At 48.8% G+C, this 22,713-nt stretch overlaps 1 protein-coding gene and 1 long non-coding RNA gene across 3 annotated transcripts; both read left to right on the top strand.

Moving 5' to 3' along the window:
• Positions 1-2,808: 2,808 nt before the first annotated feature.
• Positions 2,809-5,991, top strand: LOC128311470 (uncharacterized). 2 transcript variants are annotated; one of them, XR_008289901.1, is made up of 3 exons: positions 2,809-3,119; positions 5,531-5,636; positions 5,793-5,991. It is a non-coding gene; the product is annotated as an uncharacterized LOC128311470 (long non-coding RNA). The 2 variants fall into 2 exon arrangements; XR_008289900.1 differs by lacking the exon at positions 2,809-3,119 and adding an exon at positions 4,654-4,923.
• A 190-nt stretch (positions 5,992-6,181) lies between these two features.
• LOC128311469 (melanoma-associated antigen 9-like) lies at positions 6,182-7,501 on the top strand. Its single transcript, XM_053201833.1, has 2 exons — positions 6,182-7,123; positions 7,266-7,501. The coding sequence occupies exon 1, from the start codon at positions 6,276-6,278 to the stop codon at positions 7,008-7,010; it is 735 nt and encodes a 244-aa protein (XP_053057808.1). The 5' UTR covers positions 6,182-6,275; the 3' UTR covers positions 7,011-7,123; positions 7,266-7,501.
• The last annotated feature ends 15,212 nt before the right edge of the window (positions 7,502-22,713 follow it).

The following is a 22,713-nucleotide window of genomic DNA, read 5'->3' on the forward strand; positions in this document are numbered from 1 at the left end:
GGGCAATGAGAAGGTTTTCTATAGGGAACAAATGGAAACTAAAGACAATCCCCTTGTGATCTGGAGAGGGATGAGCTGAGGAACATGGAGAAGCACAACAAGAGACTCTCGAGCACAGCGGAAGAAGCGGCCGTTCACGCCTAACACCGACGCGTTGGGTAACTCTGTGTCTGAGGTGTTGTGGGTAAAATTGAGGTTGAGGAACAAGACAAATGCTCACACCGTGCTCCATCACAGCCCTACTCTGGGGACAACATGACCCGGGGGCAAGAAACCAGGACTTTTTGTTGAAAACAGGCCCAACTAACCAGCAGGAGGAGTTGGAAGAGACCAAAGAAAGAAATGGGGGGGGGGGTAGGCGGCAGGAAGAAACGGGGGGGTTACCAACCAAACCCTACTCTGAGGAAACTTGACCTGGGGGCAAGAAGACAAGATTCTTTGAGCCTATCTGAGCAGGACCAACTAACCATCAGGAACAGTTGGAAGAAAACAAAGTGGGAAGTGAGGGGGGCAGGAATAAAAGGGGGGCTACCAACTGGAACACTGCTCTGAGGAGAACTTGACCGTGGGGCAAGATAACAGGACTTTGTGTTGGGGTCTCTCACAGCAGGACCTACTAACCAGCAAGAGTAATTGGAAGACACAAAACGGGAAGTGAAGGTGGGGCAGTAATAATGGGCTACCAAGTGAGACACCACTCTGAGGACAACTTGATGTAGGGGGCAAAAAACAGGAGTCTTGGTTGCACACTATCTGAGCAGGACCAACTAACCAGGAGGAAGAGTGGGAAGAGACCAAAGACAGAAGTGTGGGGCACGCAAGAAAACCTAGGGCAAGTAAACGGGACTCTTTGTTGGGGCCTATCTGAGCAGGACATCTAACTAGGAGGAACAGTTAGAAGAGACCTAAGTGGGAAGTGTGTGTTGGGGGGGGCGGTGAATAAGATGGGAGCTACAAACTGAGACCCGACTCTGAGGACAACTTGACTTAGGGGACAAGAAAATACGACTCTTTGATGGGGCCTATCTAAGCAGGACCAACTAAGCAGCAGGAACTGTTGGAAGAGACCAAAGGGGGAATTGGGTGGGGGCAGGAATAAAGGGGGGCTAACAACTGAGACCCTACTCTGGGGACAACTTGACCTAGGGAGCAATAAAACAAACAATACTCTTGGTGGGACCTATGTGAGCAGGACCAACTAACTCGCAGTAACAGTTGGAAGAGACCAAACCTGGAAGTGTGTTGGGGTCAGGAAAAAAAGTGGGGCTAACAGTTGAAACCCGACTCTGGACAATTTGACCTGGCGGCAAGAAAATGACTCTGTTGGGGCCTATCTGAGCAGGACCAACTAACCAGGAGGAACAGTAGGAAGAGTCGGAAGCAGGAAGTGTGTGTGTGGGGAGGGGGAGGAGCAGGAATAAAAGGGGGTACCAACTGAAACCCTAGTCTGAGGACAACTTGACCTGGAGGCAAGAACACAGGACTCTTTGTTGAGGGCTATATAAGCAAGACCAAGTAACCACCAGGAACAGATGGAAGAGACCAAAGCGGAAAGTATGTGGGGGGCAGGAATAAAAGGGGTACTACCAACTGAGCCCCTACTCAGAGGACAACTTGTCCTGGGCACAAAAAAACAGGATTTTTTATTGGGGCCTATCTGAGCAAGACCAACCAACAAGCAGGAACATTTGGAATAGACCCAAGCAGTAAGTGTGTGTGGGTGGGGGGCAGAAATCAGAGAGGAGGCTACCACCTGGGACCCTCCTCTGGAGACAACTTGACCTGGGGGGAAAGAAAACAGGAATCATGGTGCAGCCTATCTGAGCAGGGCCAACTAACCAGCAGGAAGAGATGAAAGAGACCAACGTGAGAAGTGTGGGTGGGGGGGGAGCAATAAAACGGGGCCTACAAACTTAAACCCAACTCTGAGGACAACTTGAGCTGGGACCAAGAAAACAGGACTTTTTGCTGGGCCCTACCTGAACAAGACCAACTAATCAGCAGGAGCAGTTGAAAGAGACCAAACCAGGAAGTGTGTGGGGGGGGGGGCGTGGTCAGCAGGTACAAAAGGGGGGTGCCAAATTAAACACAACTGTGAGGACAACTTGTCCTAGGGGCAGGAAAATAGGATTCTTTTTTGTGACACATACAAGCAGGACAAACTAACCTATAGGAACAGTTGGAAGAGACCAAAGCAGGAAGGGGGAGGCAGGAATAAAAGGGGAGGCTACCACCTGAAATCCTACTCTGAGGTCAACTTGACCTAGTGGAATAAAAATAGGACTCGTAGTTGGGGCCTATCTGAGCAGGACCAACTAACCAGCAGGAACAGGTTGAAAAGACCGAAGCAGGAAGTGTGGGGTGGGCAATAGGAATAAAAGGGGGGGGCACCAACCGACTCCCTACTCTGATGACCACTTGACCTGGGGGAAAGAAAATAGGACTCTTTGCTGGGCCCTATCTGAGCAGGGCCAAGTAACAAGCAGGAACCGTTGGAAGAGACCAAAGTAGACAGAGTGGGAGGGCAGGAAAAAAAAGGGGGGCTACCAAGTAAGACCCTACTCTGGGGACAACTTGATCTAGATGGTAAGAAAACAAGACTGTTTGTTTGGTCCTATCTGAGCAGGAGCAAATAACCAGCAGGAGCCTTTGGAAGAGAACCAAACAGGGATGGGGGGGATAAGAGGGGGGCTGCCAAATGGGACCCAATTCTGAGGACAACTTAACCTGGAGGCAAGATAATAGGACTCTTTGGGGGCCAATCTGAGCAGGACCAACTAAGCAGTGGGAACAGTTGGAAGAGGCCAAAGCAAGAATTGGGGGGCAGGAATAAAAGGGGGGCTACCAGCTGAGACCATACTCTGAGAACAACTGGACAAAGCGGGCAAGTAAATTAAGACTCTTTTTTGGAGCCAATCTGAGTAGGACCATCTAACCAGCAGGAAGAGTTGGAAGAGACCAAAGCAGGAAGTGTGGTGAGCAGGAATGAAAGGGGCCTAGTAACTGAGACCCTACTCAGAACACTACTTGACCCAGGGGGCAAGAAAACAGGACTCTTTATTGGGGCCTGTTGAGCAGGACCAACTACACATCAGGAATCGTTGGAAGAGACCAAACCGGTAAGTGGGAGGGGGCAGGAGTAATAGGGGGGCTGCCAACTGAGTCCCTACTCTGAGGACAACTTGACATGGGGTCAAGAAAATAGAACACTTTGTTGGGGCCCTGTCGGTGCAGAACCAACCAACCAGCAAGAACAGCTAGAAGAGACCAAAGCAAGAAGAGAGGGGGGAGGAATCGAAGGGGGGCTACCAACTGAGACACTCCTCTGAGGACAACTTGTCCTAGGAGCAAGAAAACAGGAGGCTTTGTTCAGGCCTATCTGAGCAGGACCAAGTAACCAGCAGGAACAGTTGCAAGAGAGAAAAGTCGGAAGTGTGTGTGGTGGGGCGGCAGGAATAATAGGGGGGACGGGCCCAGGCTCTTCTGCAGCAGGTGTCGGGACTTCATGGAGATCCGCAGGGCCCATCCCGCCCGGGGAGAGGCGATCAGCCTGGGCCGCGGTGCCGGGGTACGTGTAGAGGGTGGCCGCAGGCCCCGTCCACTCCACTGTGCCTCGGGGATCTGAGGAAGCTGAGGACCTTGGGGTGAGGGACAGGATCCTAGGTCAGGAAAGGGCAGGGACACAGGACGGGGCCACGGTGTCCAGGTGGGGGTCAGAGGGAGGACTGAGGGACTCGGGTCCCCAGGACAGAGGGGACGTCCCAAAGTTCAAGACCTCAGGCCTTCTGAGAAGGGCCCTTGGGAGGCATGGGGACTCGCGGAGGAGAGTCGCGCCAGACTTCCGCAGCCTGGTCTCAGAGACACCGGAGGAGGCGCAGGGGGCGGGGTGGCTGGGACACCTCAGGTGGGCAGAGGGCAGGGCCCGTGTCCCGGGGCGATTCCTAATGAGGAACAGAGGGACCTGCAGGCAAAGGAGCCTGGACCCCACAACAGAGTCAGTCCGCGCAGGCCCCCGGGAGGGATGGGGACACTGGGCGAGGCTGGACTTGGGCATCCGGGTCTCGGATCACCTGGACGGGGGAGGGGGGTCGGATGGGTGAGCTGGGGAGAACCGAAGACCCGCTGTCTGTACGGAGCAGCCGCTCCGGTGGGCAGATGGGAGGAGGGCCCAGGTGCTGTCAGGAGACCAGGTCCACCCCAGCCCAGAGCTACGAAGTCAGTCCGTGCATCAGGCCCGCGGAGCCCCCGCATCGGGTGGCCAGAGGTGGCGGGCGCCCCGTCACTGAGCCTGGGCGGTGCGTCCCAGAGACCTTTGGACGCCGGTCTGAGGGGCACGAGTTCCCATGGTCAGCGGCCACGCGCACAGCCCATCCCCGGGTGCAGGAGGCCAGGGAGGGAACACCCAGGGAGGGACTCTGGCCCCCAGAACGCAGGCCCCGGCCCGGAAGGCGACCCCTAGCGGCAGCCTAGGGAAGCCCCTAGTGGGAATGAGGCCCCGCGGGGTGTCTGGACTTCCGCATCCGGGTCTCAAGAGACTGGCGGGGCGGGGCGAGGGGGCCTTGGCGTCGGCGTCGGCATCGGCCTCGGTGTCTTCCGGCCGCGCCTCGCGCCGGTCAGGCGCGGGAAGGGCGCAGAGCCTCTTGGGCCTCGAGGTGAGGCCCAGAGGGAGGAGCGAGGGAGCCGGGACCCAGAGGGGAATGAGTCCGGCGGTGGGGGCGGCGGTGGAGGCCGCAGGGTGGCGCGACCACGACGACTGTGACCAGGGCGTGAGGCGTGGGCGGACTCGGGCTCTGGGTCCCAGCCCGACTGAGAGCTGGTTGCGCGCGAGGAGCCGGCGTCAGGCGGCAGAGCCCGAGGCCCAGGCCGCCCAGGGAGTCCGGATGGGGACGAGAGGATAGGGCTGAGGGACCCCAAGGAAGCCACGTGAGCCCCCCCCCCGCCCCCCGCCATGGGCCCCGGGCCTCCCCGGACTTGGTCGCCTCGTGCGACGCCAGCCGCCTTGGCCCGGACCTCGCCGGGCCGTGAGGGTTCTGGTGGGAGGCAGCGGGCCCGGGGCTCCCCGGGAGAGCCCTGCGGGAGGACGGCCGGAGGCCCCTTGGACCCCAACCCCCGGGCCGCCCTCGGAAAGCCGCCCCCGCGGTGGGTCTGGGCGAAGGGAGGGCCTTGGTGTGCGGGGCTGGACCCCGGTCAGCCGAGGCAGGATCCCGGGCCCTGGCCGGGGTGCAGGGGAGAGAGGAGGCGCTGCCTCCCAGCCCAGGACACCTGCGTAGGGCCCAGGCCTGCCCTGCCGCTTGGGTCCGCTCTGGCTGTCAGCGGAGGCCCAGAAGGGGCAGGCCCAGGCTGGAAGGGGGAGCGCGGGTGGGGGGTGGGGGCTCCCGGGGCGGGGCCGCCCAGAGTCCTGGCCAGAATCTCCTGGCCGCAGTGGGGGGTGGGGGCCCGGGGCGGTGCTCGCGGTCTGCACCCACCCTGAGACCCTGAGGCGCCCCCTCCCTCCCCCCTCCCTGCCTCCGTCCGTCCCTCCCTCTTCCAGGGGCTCTGCGAGCTCTGCAGTTGAGGCCTTGGTCTGAGGCAGGAGTCCTGAGGTCACAGAGCAGAGGAGGAGGCGCGGCCGCGTGCCAGTCGGTTGTCCAGGCGAGGTGCGTGCTCCGCGCGTGGGGCCGGGGGCTCGCCCATCCCACCCCAGAGGGGACCCCTCGGCCCCCAACCCCCACGCGGCCCCGCTCTCAGGCCTGGGAGCTCGTGCTCTGTGGGCTGGGCCTCCTCCTGAGGAGCCACCCCTCTTCTGTGTTCAGGGTCTGGCGACCATCATGCCCCTGGGTGAGAGGAGTGTGTTCTGCAAGCCTAAGGAGGAGCCAAGAGAGGTCCCGCTGCCACGGGATGCACCGCTGCCAGAGCCTGAGGACAGGGAGGTGGAGGAGGTGGAGTTGAAGAAGGAGGAGGTGGAGTTGAAGAAGGAGGAGGTGGAGGTGGAGGAGGTGGAGGAGGTGGATGTGGAGGAGGAGGAGGTGGAGGAGGTGGAGTTGAAGGAAGAGGAGTTGGAAGAGGAGGAGTTGGAGGTGGAGTTGGAGGTGGATTCGGAGGAAGAGGAGGAGTTGGAGGAGGAGAAAGCAGAGGAGGAGGAGGGGGGGTACCCATCTCCCTCCTCCTCCTCTCCTTCCTCCCTGTCTTCCTCCTGCTCTGTCCTCCTTCTGGTCCCCCTGGAGGAGGGGTCTGCTGCTGCCGGGTCCCCGAGTCCTCCCCAGAGCCCTCGGAGCTCCTGCCCCTCCCCCAGTGCCATGGCAGGCGCTTCGGGGAGCCAGTCCCACCAGGGCTCCAGCCGCCCCGATGAGGAGGGGTCGAGCACCTGGGGGGCCCCGGCAGGGGCCCAGGCCTCGCTCCCAGATGCGCTCCGCGTGAAGGTGGCCGGCCTGGTGCTGCTTCTGCTCCTCAAGTATCGCACCAAGCAGCCGACCACATGGGCGGAGATGCTGGCGGCGGTTAGCCAAGATGACCAAGACAGCTTCCCCGTGATCTTCCGCCGAGCCTGCGAGTATCTGCAGCTGGTCTTTGGAGTCGACGTGAAGGAAGTGGACCCCCGCGAGCGCTCCTACGTCCTGGTCAGCATCCTGGGCCTCAGCTGCGATGGGACGCCGAGTGGTAGGGACGGCATGCCCAAGACCAGCCTCCTGGTGCTGGTCCTGTGGGTGATCCTCCTGGAGGACGACCGTGCCCCTGAGGAGGCGGTGTGGGAAGCGCTGGGGGTCATGGGGGTGTATGCCGGCAGGGAGCACGTATTCTATGGGGAGCCCAGGGAGCTGCTGACCGAAGTCTGGGTGCAGGAAGGGTACCTGGAGTACCGGCAGGTGCCCGGCAGCGAGCCCACACGCTACGAGTTCCTGTGGGGTCCCAGGGCCCACGCAGAAAGCAGCGGCGTGCAAGTGCTGCAGCACATCCTCGCGGTCAACAGCAGGCAGCCCGGGTCTCCGTGTCTGTCCGAAGAGGCTGTGAGCCATGAGGAAGAGCGGGCCTGAGCCCGAGGGGCAGCCGGGCCCGTTCCCACCTGGGGTCGAGCAGCTTCTCCTGCGGGGCACGAAGCCAGGCCACTTCTCCCCTGCGAGTGCGAGCAGAGCGGGCGCTGGGCGTTGTGAGTAGTGGAGGGCCAGGGCGGCTTGGGGGAAAGCGGGCCAAGCGCACGTTTGGGTGGGTTCTTGTTCTCTGTCTACGTGGCCTCGGAAATCGATCTTTGTTTCCTCGAGGAAGTTTTCAGATGTTGTTCCTTGTCATAGAAGGTTTCGTGAGCTTCGGGCTCAGTGTGGGAGTGGCACCCACGCCACAGGTGTTCAAGAGTCAGAGTTGTGCCGTTTGGTGCAACGAGCTGGGAACCCTTCCGTCCTCGTTCGGGATCCAGAAGGGAATCGCGGTGCCTGGGCTGGGCACAGACAGGGATGTCTTGCAAACGTGAAGACCTTGGCAGTAAACGGATGGTTTCAGGGCATGGAGCAATAAAAGATGTTCGTTCTTGCTTCTTGTCCCTTGTCGTCTGTCATTCTGGACGAGGGACATAGAGATGTGTGCCTGCCTTTGCTTGGGTCTCCAAGAAAGGAGGAGACACTCGATCTGAGCAGAGGTCCCCAGCTCACTGGGACATTTGTGGCCGGACATTCGCTGAGCTCTGCTCACTCTCGGAAGGGCCCTGTGTTGGCAGTGAGGACACTAGGAGAGGCAGGACACGTCCCACCCATAGGTGACTGTCTAGCAGCGACAGTCCCAGTGGGAAGGCAGGGAAGGGTCCCCTAAGAGGAGCAGAACAAATCAAAGGAGGGTGAGGCAGTGTGGCTCCAGGGGGAGCCCTACAATGGAGACATCCTGAGCCAGGCTGGCTTGGTGTCTCTGGTCAGTGTGATGCCTTCTGCGCAGCTGATCACAATGAAACTGGATGTTGACAGTGGCCAGGCCCACAGATGGTGTCCCTTAGGGGTGTGAGCAAAATCTCAAATAGATAATTGCTCTGAGAAGTTCCTTTTGGATCATGGACAAACCAAAGAAATCTCCTCCTGGGTCAGGAAGTGAAAGTGTCCTGCACTCTTGTCCCGGTGTAGTTGAGCACAGTGCACAGACTAGGTGTTTTCTACCTATCATCTGCAAGGATTTCTGGAGGAATGCAATAATATTCCTTTAAAGTCGAGCCCAGAAGGCTCTAGACGGACACTGTTGTTCCTGGCCATGGAAAACCAGAACCGAGTGCATTATAAAGATGTTTTCATTTGATTATCTTGAGTGTCCTTAGACAGCTGTAAGCCAGGTCTAGGTTTTGGTGTGGGAGAAATGAATGAAAGTAGTGGTTTGGATGGAAGAGCATGTGGAAGGAGGGAGGAAGTTGGTCTTTGATTCAAATTCTAGCAGCTTTGTGCTGTATCCAGCTGGGACGACTCCCCCACGCCTACATTCCACACATATTCTCATATATCCCACGTATATCCCCTATTTAGAAAATGGACTGTGGGGACCCTGGGCGGCTCAGTCGGTTAAGCATCTGATGACAGCTCAGAGCCTGGAGCCTGCTTCAGTTTCTGTGTCTCCTTCCTCTCTGGCCCTCCCCTGCTCGTGCTCTGTCCCTCTCTCTCAAAAATAAATAAAACATGTTTTAAAAATTAAAGAAAATGGACTGAGTTTTATTTATGAAGCACCCTCTTTGGCTTATTAGCTGTTCCATGTTCTGTTGAGCTGCATATTCTCTAGCATGACCTGGAAAACAAAAAGTATCCCAGAGGAGAGAGTAGAAGGGTCTGGGATCAAAACAACATTAGAAACAACTGCCATTCATCACAGTTCCGATATGTGCCCGGCACAGTGCGAGGTGCTTTCCATACATCACATACATCCCTGCAGTCCTGCAAGATGGGGCTTATGAAACCCACTTACTTCACAGATGAAGAACCTGAGTCCCACAGGACTTGGTCGTTTTCCCAGGATCACACGGCTAGTAAGTGACAGGGCAGAAACCGGACCCCTGGTCTGAATTCATGGAGAGCCCACGCTGTTCCCACCCACCCCAGCCTGTGGCCGACCGTCTGACTCCTACGTTTCTCTTCTCGCTCCCGTGGTGTTTCCCAGGTGACATAGAGTAGGACCCCGAGGCCCAGGTAGTAAAAACAGGCCTAAGGAAGAAAGGTGACAAGAAGAATCAAACACAACTTGGGGATTTTCCGAGTCTTGTCCAGAGCAGACTCTGTTAGGTGCCGCCGTTTCTTTCCAGTCCCAACACTTTCCCCCGTGACAGCCCCTGGTCTTCCCACATGTGCCCTCCTGTCCAACTCTGGAACCTGGCCTGCTGGCCAGCTCATCACCACCGCCTCCTCTCCTGGCTGCACAAGGGCTTCATGCCCTCCCATGACACAGAGCATGCCTCCTCCCTGCCCAGGTTCCCTGGCTCTCCTGGAGCTTACCCTCCAACCCCTCTGACAGCTAAAGCCCTTTTGATGGGAAGCGGGACTTGGACTGTGACCTTAAGACATCTGTTCATCCCTCCCCAGGGAGTCTTCCATACACTCTCTGTTTTCCCAATGGGCTGTGAGGAATGTCTCATTGCACCTATAACCTACAGGGACTTGGGGATTAACCCCGATGTTACACAACGGATATTTGAAGCCACCCCGGTGTTTGCAGTAGGACTTCAATGATTTTCTTATTTGAAGCTGGGAACGGAACACATATTCAGATGAAGGAGCTTATTTAGGTGGTCAGATAGTAATGCTTCACCACAAGTGGTAGATGAGCAAACATCCACTGAAGTCAAATTCCTAAAATCCCTGGAATGCTCCTGGGTGGTAAAAAAAAATGGTTCCTCGGTGGACATATTAGGCCAAATTGAACCAGAAAGAAAGAACCATCCTCCCACTGCCTCTTGTCTGGTACCTGCCCCACGGAAAAGCCCTGGCGGCCAGTGAGCCTAATGGCACCTGTGCAGGTAAGGCGTTCAGGCAAGTTTAGTCACGTGGAGGGTAGCAGAGACTCACAGGTTCAGACTTTACCCATGTTTCAAAAAGAAGGAGGAAATCCTCGCCTATTGTGATTACAGATGGCAATGCAGGGATTTTCTGCAGGCAATGCAGAAAAGTACTATTGAGTGAAGAAAGTGAACACTTCCTGCTGAGAGATACAGGACCCTCTTAACATTAGATGTGGTTCTCTATTTGAAAGTATCTGTCATGGGGTAGGCACTTGAAAACTCAAAGAAAACCAAGGCAAATCTGACCTCAGATTACTCCTCCGAGCAATAAAGTCGGTTGTCCTAACAAATTATGATAGTTGCCTTTGGTTGAGCACCTACTGTGTAGCAATATGTGGGAGAAATTTCAATGCACATCCATACCTTGTCTTTGCTTTCCTTCCTGGACACAGGGGACCCTGCATTTCCAGTCCACTTGTAGTTGGGAAGGGTCATGTGATGACCTTTGCCACGGAGACGTGAGCAGAAGCATCGTTCGTCACATCCAGGCATCTCAGAGCCAGTATGTCAGTATGTCAGTATGTCAGCTCCTTGCTGTCTCCCTTGATTCACCATGGCCACCCCATGTTGAGATAGGAGAGCCACAAGATGAAAGCAACCTGGCTCTCCAGGGTCTAGGAAAAGCGGAGGGCCCCTGCCAAACTGTATCAGAATTTACGTGCACCAGCATGCACTTTTGTTGTGCTAGCCCTTCAAGTGTCAGGGTTTGTCTGTTGCATCAGTTAGCAGTTACTTTGACATGGCTGCTTTTCTGTTGTTAGACTTACATGGAAATTTCAAGTACAAAGGTAGTAGTGCATATCTTCCTGCTTCCAAAAAACTCTAAAAATACAGGCAAGTCACAATGTTCCCTTTTCAAAGATCTTCCACAGTTCAGCCTTCTCCTCAGAAGTCCCCACGACTAACAATCTAGTGTGTGTTATTTAAAGGTGACTACGGTTTTCAATAGTATGCTGTCAGAATATATCGTTTTTCTTCAACTTAATAGGTAAGAGTGGACATACTGTTCTGCCACTAGCTTTTGTTACTTAATAAAATGGACGCAGGATATTCCCATGACAGCACATATAGATCCACCTCACTTTTGAAACTACTCCCTGGAGTGTTAAAGTATGTATATACCACAATTAATAACATAAACATTTTTTTTTTCCTGGTGGAGATGTCAGTGGTTTTCCCTGTGTCCTATGATGAATGAACTGAAAACAACATCTTTGAATACGAATGGCTGGGTAAACATTAGAAAACATTGTTTTCTAATGATATATACATACTAACATAGACATCGGGTTAAAGTGGAAAGGGTGTGGACAGTTTAACATTTTATAAATACGTCTGAAATTTTATTCCAAAAATGCTATACAGATTTGTATTCTCATAAAAATTGCAAATGATTTGAGATTATGCAATACCAACAAGATATTTCCCCTTTACTTTGAGAAAGAAGGATTTGGCCAGAGTGACCAGGAGCCAGGGGAGGGAAGCAGACAGGACACCCTCAGCTAGTGAGGGGCATTGAGAACATCCAGTGGAAAGCGATTGCCACAGTCCATGAGAGAAAAGGAGTACAAAACCAAGTCCAGGGAGCCCCCAGGCAGGCTGGCAGTTGGGGCTCTGAATCTAGAGTCTAGCTTAGGGGCAAAGGGGCCAGAAGGAGAGAAGGTGGGGAGGTAGAGGGACCTGGGACAAAGAACATGAACAGGCTGGGGAAATCTCTGAATCATTATCACTAGCTGGAAGTTTCAGGGTGGTCTGACAGGGCAGGTCTATTGGATGAATGGACCAGCACCATGCCAGACACCCCGCTGCCTTAGAGTCCCCCTACCTCTGTCAGGAAGAGTACACTTGGCTCCCTGCGTCATTCAGGTGAGCGACATCTCTGGATTACTCTAGCATTATAGCATTATCTAGTGCATCCTTGCCAGGGTCCTGGGGCTGGAAGCTGTCAGGATGCCTGCTGGAGGCTGGGGACTTTCCCTCTGGGTGCAGTGCAACCCCACATAAAGGGCGGGGCTATGTGAGTGAGGGGTTAGTGAGCCGAGGAATGATGGCTGAGAAGGGCCAGGAACACCCAAGAGCAGTGGAAGGAAGTGTGCAGTGGCAAGGAGGGCGAAATCAGAAGGAGAAAGCCCTGGGACTAACCATCTCAGACTCTGCAGATAAAGGGCTGGGCATGGACACACTTGAACGTTGTCCAAATGGTGTCCCTGGCTCGGACTGCCTTCCAGGGCTTCTGAGGCCTTGGCATAGAAGGAGCGGATGTCCTGTGGCCATGATGACTGGCCTGTGTTGCCATCAGATTCTGTCTGGGATACAGGACTGGCCCAAGGTGCAGATGTTTGCAAGGTGGATGGAAAACCTGTAAAGATGGCACTTTTTCTTGTTCAACTGATGAGGAGGTGTGGGCCCCAATGCAGGACAAGGAACATGAATGGGCTGGGGAAACCTTGTGACAGACCAACCACGTTTCCTCGGAAGGAAGCACCATGGGTATCCTCAATAATAGTTTCCCATGGGAATTCTGAAGTTACATGAGCAGTTGGAGAACTATGGGTTTCATCTATGGAAGTGGAAGGCTCAGGCAGGGGGCAGGCTCCACATTTTGAGTTCATGAATGGCCCCCTCTATCAACTGGATATATATACATATATATCAATGTATACATATGTTTCACATATACATGTATACTTTTTTTAAAGGAAACATGGAAAGATTCCTCTGATAGGTGGATTTCTGGTTGAGTACAGGCATAATATATGCCTTTTGGGTTACTTTTTAATACTCTGCTCCTGGCATCCTTGTCAAGGCTGAGCATGCATCCACCAATACTCAACACTTACCTCTGCTAACCTTGTTTCAGGCAGCTGGCAGCTCTGCAGTAACTAAAGTTACTCATGACACAGAACAAGCAGCTAGGGGCAACTTTGAGCCCAGGAGGCTAGGATTCCATGAATCCATCCTATATGTCCTGTATCTCACTGGAAAATCTCCTTGATGCATTCTGTATCTAACTGGTAGACTATGGTTGTCAAAATTTTAGGTGAAACCTTTGACTGCAACTGAAACCTTCCACACAAATCCACTCCCCATTGTGAGCAAGGTAGAGTAGTGTGGTGGAAATGAGGACTATGAACCCAGTCCTATCCACTCAGCACCCTTTCTTCCCCCTTAGGGCAGTGGGTCCCATCACCCAGCTGGTTCAACATTCGCAAATCAATCAGTGTCATACATCACATTAATAAAAGAAAAGAAAACAACCTGTAAATCAATGCAGAAAAAGCATTTGCCAAAATTCAGCATCCTTTCTTAATAAAAACCCTCGAGAAAGTCGGGATAGAAGGAACATACTTAAACATCATAAACACCATTTATGAAAAGTCCACAGCTAATATCATCCTCAATGGGGAAAAACCTGAGAGCTTTCCCTCTGAGATCAGGGACACGACAGGTATGTCCACTCTCACCACAGTTGTTTAACATAGTGTTGGAAGTGCTAGCATCAGCAATCAGACAACAAAAGGTAATCAAAGGCCTCAAAATTGGCAAACATAAAGTCAAACTTTCACTTTTTGCAGATGACATGATATTATACATGGAAAACCCGATAGACTCCACCCAAAGCCTGTTGGAACTGATACATAAATTCAGCAAAGTCGCAGGATACAACATCAATGTACAGAAATCAGTTGCATTCTTATACATTAACAATGAAGCAACAGAAAGACAAATAAAGAAACTGATCCCATTCACAATTGCACCAAGAAGCATAAAATACCTAGGAATAAATCTAACCAAAGATGTAAAATATCTGTATGCTGAAAACTATAGAAAGCTTACGAAGGAAATTGAAGAAGATATAAAGAAATGGAAAGACATTCCCTGCTCATGGATTGGAAGAATAAATATTGTCAAAATGTCAATACTACCCAAAGCTATCTACACATTCAATGCAATCCCAATCAAAATTGCACCAGCATTCTTCTCGAAGCTAGAACAAGCAATCCTAAAATTTGTATGGAACCACAAAATAACCTGAATAGCCAAAGTAATATTGAAGGAGGAGACCAAAGCAAGGGGCATCCCAATCCCAGAGTTTAGCCTCTACTACAAAGCTGTCATCATCAAGACACCATGGTATTGGTACAAAAACACACACAGAGACCAATGGAATTCAGTAGAGACTCCATAATTGGACCAACAAAAGTATGGCCAACTAATCTTTGACAAAGCAGAAAAGAATACCCAATGGAAAAAAGACAGTCTCTTTAACAAATGGTGCTGGGAGAACTGGACAACAACATGCAGAAGAATGAAAATAGACCACTTTCTTACACCATTTACAAAAATAAACTCAACATGGATGAAGGACTTGAATGTGAGACAGGAAACCATCAAAACCCTAGAGGAGAAAGCAGGAAAAAAACCTCTCTGACCTCAGCCACAGCAATTTCTTACTTGACACATCCCCAAAGGCAAGGGAATTAAAAGCAAAAATGAACTATTGGGACCTCATCAAGATAAAACGCTTCTGCACAGCAAAGGAAACAATCAACAAAACTAAAAGGCAACCAACGGAATGGGAAAAGATATTTGCAAATGACATATCGGACAAAGGGCTAGTATCCATAATCTATAAAGAACTCACCAAACTCCACACCCGAAAAACAAATAATCCAGTGAAGAAATGGGCAGAAAACATGAATAGACACTTCTCTAAAGAAGACATCCAGATGGCCAACAGGCACATGAAAAGATGCTCAACGTTGCTCCTCATCAGGGAAATACAAATCAAAACCACACTCAGATATCACCTCATGCCAGTCAGAGTGGCCAAAATGAACAAATCAGGAGATTACAGATGCTGGCGAGGAGAAATGGGAAACCTCTTGCACTGTTGGTGGGAATGCAAAATGCTGCAGCCGCTCTGGAAAACAGTGTGGAGGTTCCTCAAAAAATGAAAAATAGACCTATCCTATGACCCAGCAATAGCACTGCTAGGAATTTACCCAAGGGGTACAGGAGTGCTGATACATAGGGGCAATTGTACCCCAATGTTGATAGCAGCACTTTCAACCATAGCCAAATTATGGAAAGAGCCTAAATGTCCATCAACTGATGAATGGATAAAGAAATTGTGGTTTATATACACAATGGAATACTAAGTGGCAATGAGAAAGAATGAAACATGGCCTTTTGCAGCAACATGGATGGAACTGGAGAGTGTTATGCTAAGTGAAATAAGTCATACAGAGAAAGATACTGTGTTTTCACTGTTATGTGGATCCTGAGAAACTTAACAGAAGACCTTGGGGGAGGGAAAGGAAAAAAAAAGAGAGGGAGGGAGCCAAAACATAAGAGACTCTTTTTTTTTTTTTTTTACTATAAACCAAATATTGATTTATTTTAAATTCTAAGGATATAGTTACATACCCACATTAATATTAATTCCTACATTTGAATATAGAAAATGTCTAATCAATGCAAGAGAAAAATGTTTAATAAACATGAGAATGAAGCCTAAAATCAGACCTAAGGGTCAATTACCATGAAAATTTATTTATTTATTTATTTATTGTTTTTGGGTTTTTTTCAGTATATGAAATTATTGTCAAATTGGTTTCCATACAACACCCAGTGCTCATCCCAAAAGGTGCCCTCCTCAATACCCATCACCCACCCTCCCCTCCCTCCCACCCCCCATCAACCCTCAGTTTGTTCTCAGTTTTTAAGAGTCTCTTATGCTTTGGCTCTCTCCCACTCTAACCTCTTTTTTTTTTTCCTTCCCGTCCTTCATGGGTTTCTGTTAAGTTTCTCAGGATCCACATAAGAGTGAAAACATATGGTATCTGCCTTTCTCTGTATGGCTTATTTCACTTAGCATCACACTCTCCAGTTCCATCCACGTTGCTACAAAGGGCCATATTTCGTTCTTTCTCATTGCCATGTAGTACTCCATTGTGTATATAAACCACAGTTTCTTTATCCATTCATCAGTTGATGGACATTTAGGCTCTTTCCATAATTTGGCTATTGTTGAGAGTGCTGCTATGAACATTGGGGTATAAGTGCCCCTATGCATCAGTACTCCTGTACCCCTTGGGTAAATTCCTAGCAGTGCTACTGCTGGGTCATAGGGTAGGTCTATTTTTAATTTTCTGAGGAACCTCCACACTGCTTTCCAGAGTGGCTGCACCAATTTGCATTCCCACCAACAGTGCAAAAGGGTTCCCGTTTCTCCACATCCTCGCCAGCATCTGTAATCTCCTGATTTGTTCATTTTGGCCACTCTGACTGGCATGAGGTGATATCTGAGTGTGGTTTTGATTTGTATTTCCCTGATGAGGAGCAACGTTGAGCATCTTTTCATGTGCCTGTTGGCCATTCGGATGTCTTCTTTAGAGAAGTGTCTATTCATGTTTTCTGCCCATTTCTTCACTGGGTTATTTGTTTTTTGGGTGTGGAGTTTGGTGAGCTCTTTATAGATTTTGGATACTAGCCCTTTGTCCGATATGTCATTTGCAAATATCTTTTCCCATTCCATTGGTTGCCTTTTAGTTTCGTTGGTTGTTTCCTTTGCTGTGCAGAAGCTTTTTATCTTCATAAGGTCCCAGTAATTCATTTTTGCTTTTAATTCCCTTGCCTTTGGGGTTGTGTCGAGTAAGAGATTGCTACGGCTGAGGTCAGAGAGGTCTTTTCCTGCTTTCTCCTCTAGGGTTTTGATGGTTTCCTGTCTCACATTCAGGTCCTTTATCCATTTTGAGTTTATTTTTGTGAATGCTGTGAGAAAGTGTTCTAGTTTCAACCTTCTGCATGTTGCTGTCCAGTTCTCCCAGCACCATTTGTTGAAGAGACTGTCTTTTTTCCATTGGATGTTCTTTCCTGCTTTGTCAAAGATGAGTTGGCCATACATTTGTGGGTCTAGTTCTGGGGTTTCTATTCTAGTCCATTGGTCTATGTGTCTGTTTTTGTGCCAATACCATGCTGTCTTGATGATGACAGCTTTGTAGTAGAGGCTAAAGTCTGGGATTGTGATGCCTCCTGCTTTGGTCTTCTTCTTCAAAATTACTTTGGCTATTCGGGGCCTTTTGTGGTTCCATATGAATTTTAGGATGGCTTGTTCTAGTTTCGAGAAGAATGCTGGTGCAATTTTGATTGGGATTGCATTGAATGTGTAGATAGCTTTGGGTAGTATTGACATTTTGACAATATTTATTCTTCCAATCCATGAGCAGGGAATGTCTTTCCATTTCTTTATATCTTCTTCAATTTCCTTCGTAAGCTTTCTATAGTTTTCAGCATACAGATCTTTTACATCTTTGGTTAGATTTATTCCTAGGTATTTTATGCTTCTTGGTGCAATTGTGAATGGGATCAGTTTCTTTATTTGTCTTTCTGTTGCTTCATTGTTAGTGTATAAGAATGCAACTGATTTCTGTACATTGATTTTGTATCCTGCAAGTTTGCTGAATTCATGTATCAGTTCTAGCAGACTTTTGGTGGAGTCTATCAGATTTTCCATGTATAATATCATGTCATCTGCAAAAAGCGAAAGCTTGACTTCATCTTTGCCAATTTTGAGGCCTTTGATTTCCTTTTGTTGTCTGATTGCTGATGCTAGCACTTCCAACACTATGTTAAACAACAGCGGTGAGATTTGGCATCCCTGTCGTGTTCCTGATCTCAGGGAAAAAGCTCTCAGTTTTTCCCTATTGAGGATGATGTTAGCTGTGGGCTTTTCATAAATGGCTTTTATGATCTTTAAGTATGTTCCTTCTATCCCAACTTTCTCGAGGGTTTTTATTAAGAAAAGGTGCTGGATTTTGTCAAAGGCCTTTTCTGCATCGATTGACAGGATCATATGGTTCTTTTCTTTTCTTTTATTAGTGTGATGTATCACGTTGATTGATTTGCGAATGTTGAACCAGCCCTGCATCCCAGGAATGAATCCCACTTGATCATGGTGAATAATTCTTTTTATATGCTGTTGAATTCGATTGGCTAGTATCTTATTGAGAATTTTTGCATCCATATTCATCAGGGATATTGGCCTGTAGTTCTCTTTTTTTACTGGGTCTCTGTCTGGTTTAGGAATCAAAGTAATACTGGCTTCATAGAATGAGTCTGGAAGTTTTCCTTCCCTTTCAGTTTTTTGGAATAGCTTGAGAAGGGTAGGTATTATTTCTGCTTTAAACGTCTGGTAGAACTCCCCTGGGAAGCCATCTGGTCCTGGACTCTTATTTGTTGGGAGATTTTTGATAACCGATTCAATTTCTTCGCTGGTTATGGGTCTGTTCAAGCTTTCTATTTCCTCCTGATTGAGTTTTGGAAGACTGTGGGTGTTTAGGAATGTGTCCATTTCTTCCAGGTTGTCCAATTTGTTGGCATGTAATTTTTCATAGTATTCCCTGATAATTGTTTGTATCTTTGAGGGATTGGTTGTAATAATTCCATTTTCATATATGATTTTATCTATTTGGGTCATTTCCCTTTTCTTTTTGAGAAGCCTAGCTAGAGGTTTGTCAATTTTGTTTATTTTTTCAAAAAACCAACTCTTGGTTTCGTGGATCTGTTCTACAGTTTTTTTAGACTCTATATTGTTTATTTTTGCTCTGATCTTTATTATTTCTCTTCTTCTGCTGGGTTTAGGCTGCCTTTGCTGTTCTGCTTCTATTTCCTTTAGGTGTGCTGTTCGATTTTGTATTTGGGATTTTTCTTGTTTCTTGAGATAGGCCTGGATTGCAATGTATTTTCCCCTCAGGGCTGCCTTTGCTGCATCCCAAAGCGTTTGGATTGTAGTATTTTCATTTTCGTTTGTTTCCATATATTTTTAAATTTCTTCTCTAATTGCCTGGTTGACCCTCTCATTCTTTAGTAGGGTGTTCTTTAACCTCCATGCTTTTGGAGGTTTTCCAGACTTTTTCCTGTGGTTGATTTCAAGCTTCATAGCATTGTGGTCTGAAAGTATGCATGGTATAATTTCAATTCTTGTGAACTTATGAAGGGCTGTTTTGTGACCCAGTATATGATCTATCTTGGAGAATGTTCCATGTGCACTCGAGAAGAAAGTACATTCTGTTGCTTTGGGATGCAGAGTTCTAAATATATCTGTCAAGTCCATCTGATCCAATGTGTTATTCATGGCCCTTGTTTCTTTATTGACCGTGTGTCTAGATGATCTATCCATTTCTCTAAGTGGAGTGTTAAAGTCCCCTGCAATTACCACATTCTTATCAATAAGGTTGCTTATGTTTATGAGTAATTGTTTTATATATTTGGGGGCTCCGGTATTTGGCGCATAGACATTTATAATTGTTAGCTCTTCCTGATGGATAGACCCTGTAATTATTATATAATGCCCTTCTTCATCTCTTGTTACAGCCTTTAATTTAAAGTCTAGTTTGTCTGATATAAGTATGGCTATTCCAGCTTTCTTTTGGCTTCCGGTAGCATGATAAATAGTTCTCCTTCCCCTGCCTCTCAATCTAAAGGTGTCCTCAGATCTAAAATGAGTCTCTTGTAGACAGCAAATAGACGGGTCTTGTTTTTTTATCCATTCTGATACCCTATGTCTTTCGGTTGGTGCATTTAATCCATTTACATTCAGTGTTATTATAGAAAGATACGGGTTTAGAGTCATTGTGATGTCTGTATGATTTATGCTTGTAGTGATGTCTCTGGTACTTTGTCTCACAGGATCCCCCTTAGGATCTCTTGTAGGGCTGGTTTAGTGGTGACAAATTCCTTCAGTTTTTGTTTATTTGGGAAGACCTTTATCTCTCCTTCTATTCTACATGACAGACTGGCTGGATAAAGGATTCTCGGCCGCATACTTTTCCTGTTCAGCAAATTAAAGATCTCGTGCCAATCCTTTCTGGCCTGCCAAGTTTCAAAAGAGAGATCAGTCACGAGTCTTACAGGTCTCCCTTTATATGTGAGGGCACGTTTATCCCTTGCTGCTTTCAGAATTTTCTCTTTATCCTTGTATTTTGCCAGTTTCACTATGATATGTTGTGCAGAAGATCGATTCAAGTTACGTCTGAAGGGAGTTCTCTGTGCCTCTGGATTTCAATGCCTTTTTCCTTCCCCAGTTCAGGGAAGTTCTCAGCTATGATTTCTTCAAGTACCCCTTCAGCACCTTTCCCTCTCTCTTCCTCCTCTGGGATACCTATTATGAGTATATTATTTCTTTTTAGTGTATCACTTAGTTCTCTAATTTTCCCCTCATACTCCTGGATTTTTTTTATCTCTCTTTTTCTCAGCTTCCTCTTTTTCCATAACTTTATCTTCTAGTTCACCTATTCTCTCCTCTGCCTCTTCAATCCGAGGCGTCATCGTTTCCATTTTGTTTTGCATTTCGTTTAAAGCGTTTTTCAGCTCCTGGTGACTGCTCCTTAGTCCCTTGATCTCTGTAGCAAGAGATTCTCTGCTGTTCTCTATACTGTTTTCAAGCCCAGCGATTAATTTTATGACTATTATTCTAAATTCACTTTCTGTTATATTATTTAAATCCTTTTTGATCAGCTCATTAGCTGTTGTTATTTCCTGGAGATTCTTCTGAGGGGAATTCTTCCGTTTGGTCATTTTGGATAGTCCCTGGAGTGGTGAGGACCTGCAGGGCACTTCCCCTGTGCTGTGGTGTATAACTGGAGCTGGTGGGTGGGGCCGTAGTCAGACCTGATGTCTGCCCCCAGCCCACCGCTGGGGCCACAGTCAGACTGGTGTGTGCCTTCTCTTCCCCTCTCCTAGGGGCAGGATTCACTGTGGGGTGGCGTGGCCCATCTGGGCTACTTGCACACTGCCAGGCTTGTGGTGCTGGGGATCTGGCGTATTAGCTGGGGTGAGTAGGCAAGGTTCATGGGGGCAGGAGGGGCAGGCTTAACTCGCTTCTCCTTAGGTGATCCACTTCAGGAGGGGCCCTGTGGCTGCAGGAGGGAGTCAGACCCGCTGCCGGAGGGGTGGCTCTGCAGAAGCACAGCTTTGGGTGTTTGCGCGGTGCAAGGAAGTTCTATGGCAGGAACTGGTTCCCTTTGGGATTTGGGCTGGGGGATGGGTGAGGGAGATGGCGCTGGCCAGCGCCTTTGTTCCCCAACAAACTGAGTTCTGTCATCCTGGGGCTCAGCAACTCTCCCTCCCTTTGTCCTCCAGCCTTCCCGCTTTCTGAGCAGAGTTGTTAACTTATGACCTCCCAGATGCTAAGTCCCGCTTGCTGTCGGAACACACTCAGTCTGGCCCCTTTGCTTTTGCAAGCCAGACTCGGGGGGGCTCTGCTTGGCCGGCGGGCCGCCCCTCCGCCCAGGCTCCCTCCCGCCAGTCCGTGGAGTGCGCACTGCCTCGCCGCCCTTCCTACCCTCTTCCATGGGCCTCTCGTCTGCGCTTGGCTCCAGAGACTCCGTTTAGCTAGTTTTCTGGTGGTTTTCTGGGTTATTTAGGCAGGTGTAGGTGGAATCTAAGTGATCAGCAGGACGCGCGGTGAGCCCAGTGTCCTCCTACGCCGCCATCTTCAGAAGGGTCTCCTAAGAGACTCTTAAAAACTGAGAACAAACTGAGGGTTGATGGGGCCTGGTAGGGAGGGGAGGGTGTGTGATGGGCATTGAAGAGGGCACCTGTTGGTATGAGCACTGGGTGTTGTATGGAAACCATTTTGACAATAAATTTCCTATTAAAAAAGAAATAAAACATTAAAAAATAATTCTTCACAACTAAGGCAAAACACTTCTGAATACTTTAACCAGTGCACTATGAATTATAAAATTTTCCACTCTGTTGCGAACAAGAACTATACTCAGCCCTATGTGAGCTCAGGAGATCTCTCTGTATACCTTTTCTATCTCCAGTATTCTGTACAGGAGACTCTAGCCACCTTCGCCTCCCTGGTGTTCCAGCTCCATCTCTTCAACACAAGGAGAAAATCAGTCTCCCCCACTATTTATTGTGGTCTGCAGTCTCTTTCTACGAAGTAAGTAAGCTAAGGGCAATTGTAGAGTTTGCCTTATTTGTTTTTTCATTTAGCATAAATCACTGTCCCATGTTGCCTAACTCCAATAAATTAAAAAGTTTTGTTATATATATGTATATATTACATATATATGTATGTACATGGTATAATTGTGTATATATATATATATTTTTCAATTGTTTTAGGTAGGTGTGTAAATTTGGTCCCTATTCATATTGGCCAGAATCAGAAGTTATATGCTCCAAATTTAAAACCTAGATTATCTATAGCCTAACCTATCTATAACAAATGCACCAACATTTCAAATTTATTCAAATTAACTATGTGATGGGGATAAAGGAGTGCACTAGTGATGAACACTGGGTAATGTATGGAAGTGTTCAATCACTATATTGTACACCTGAAACTGATATTACACTGTATGTTAACTAGAACTTAAATAAAAACTTCAAAAAAATACAACCAGAATTGAAAGACTGTGGGACACACACACACACACATGTAGATAGACATACATACAACCAGGAGAGTATACAGCAAAATTCCAACAACTGTTTTTCTCTTGCTAGTGAAAATATAATTTATTTATTCTTTCAATATGTTCTTTTTTTTTTAATTTTTAGTGTTTATTTATTTGAGAGACGGAGAGACAGAGAGAGCATGAGCAGGGGAGGGGCAGAAAGAGACAGGAAGACACAGAATCCAAAGCAGGCTCCAGGCTCTGAGCTGTCAGCACAGAACCCGACACAGGGCTGGAACTTACCAACCA

The sequence above is a fragment of the Acinonyx jubatus genome, chromosome X (assembly GCF_027475565.1).
Source record: "Acinonyx jubatus isolate Ajub_Pintada_27869175 chromosome X, VMU_Ajub_asm_v1.0, whole genome shotgun sequence".
NCBI lineage: Eukaryota > Metazoa > Chordata > Mammalia > Carnivora > Felidae > Acinonyx > Acinonyx jubatus.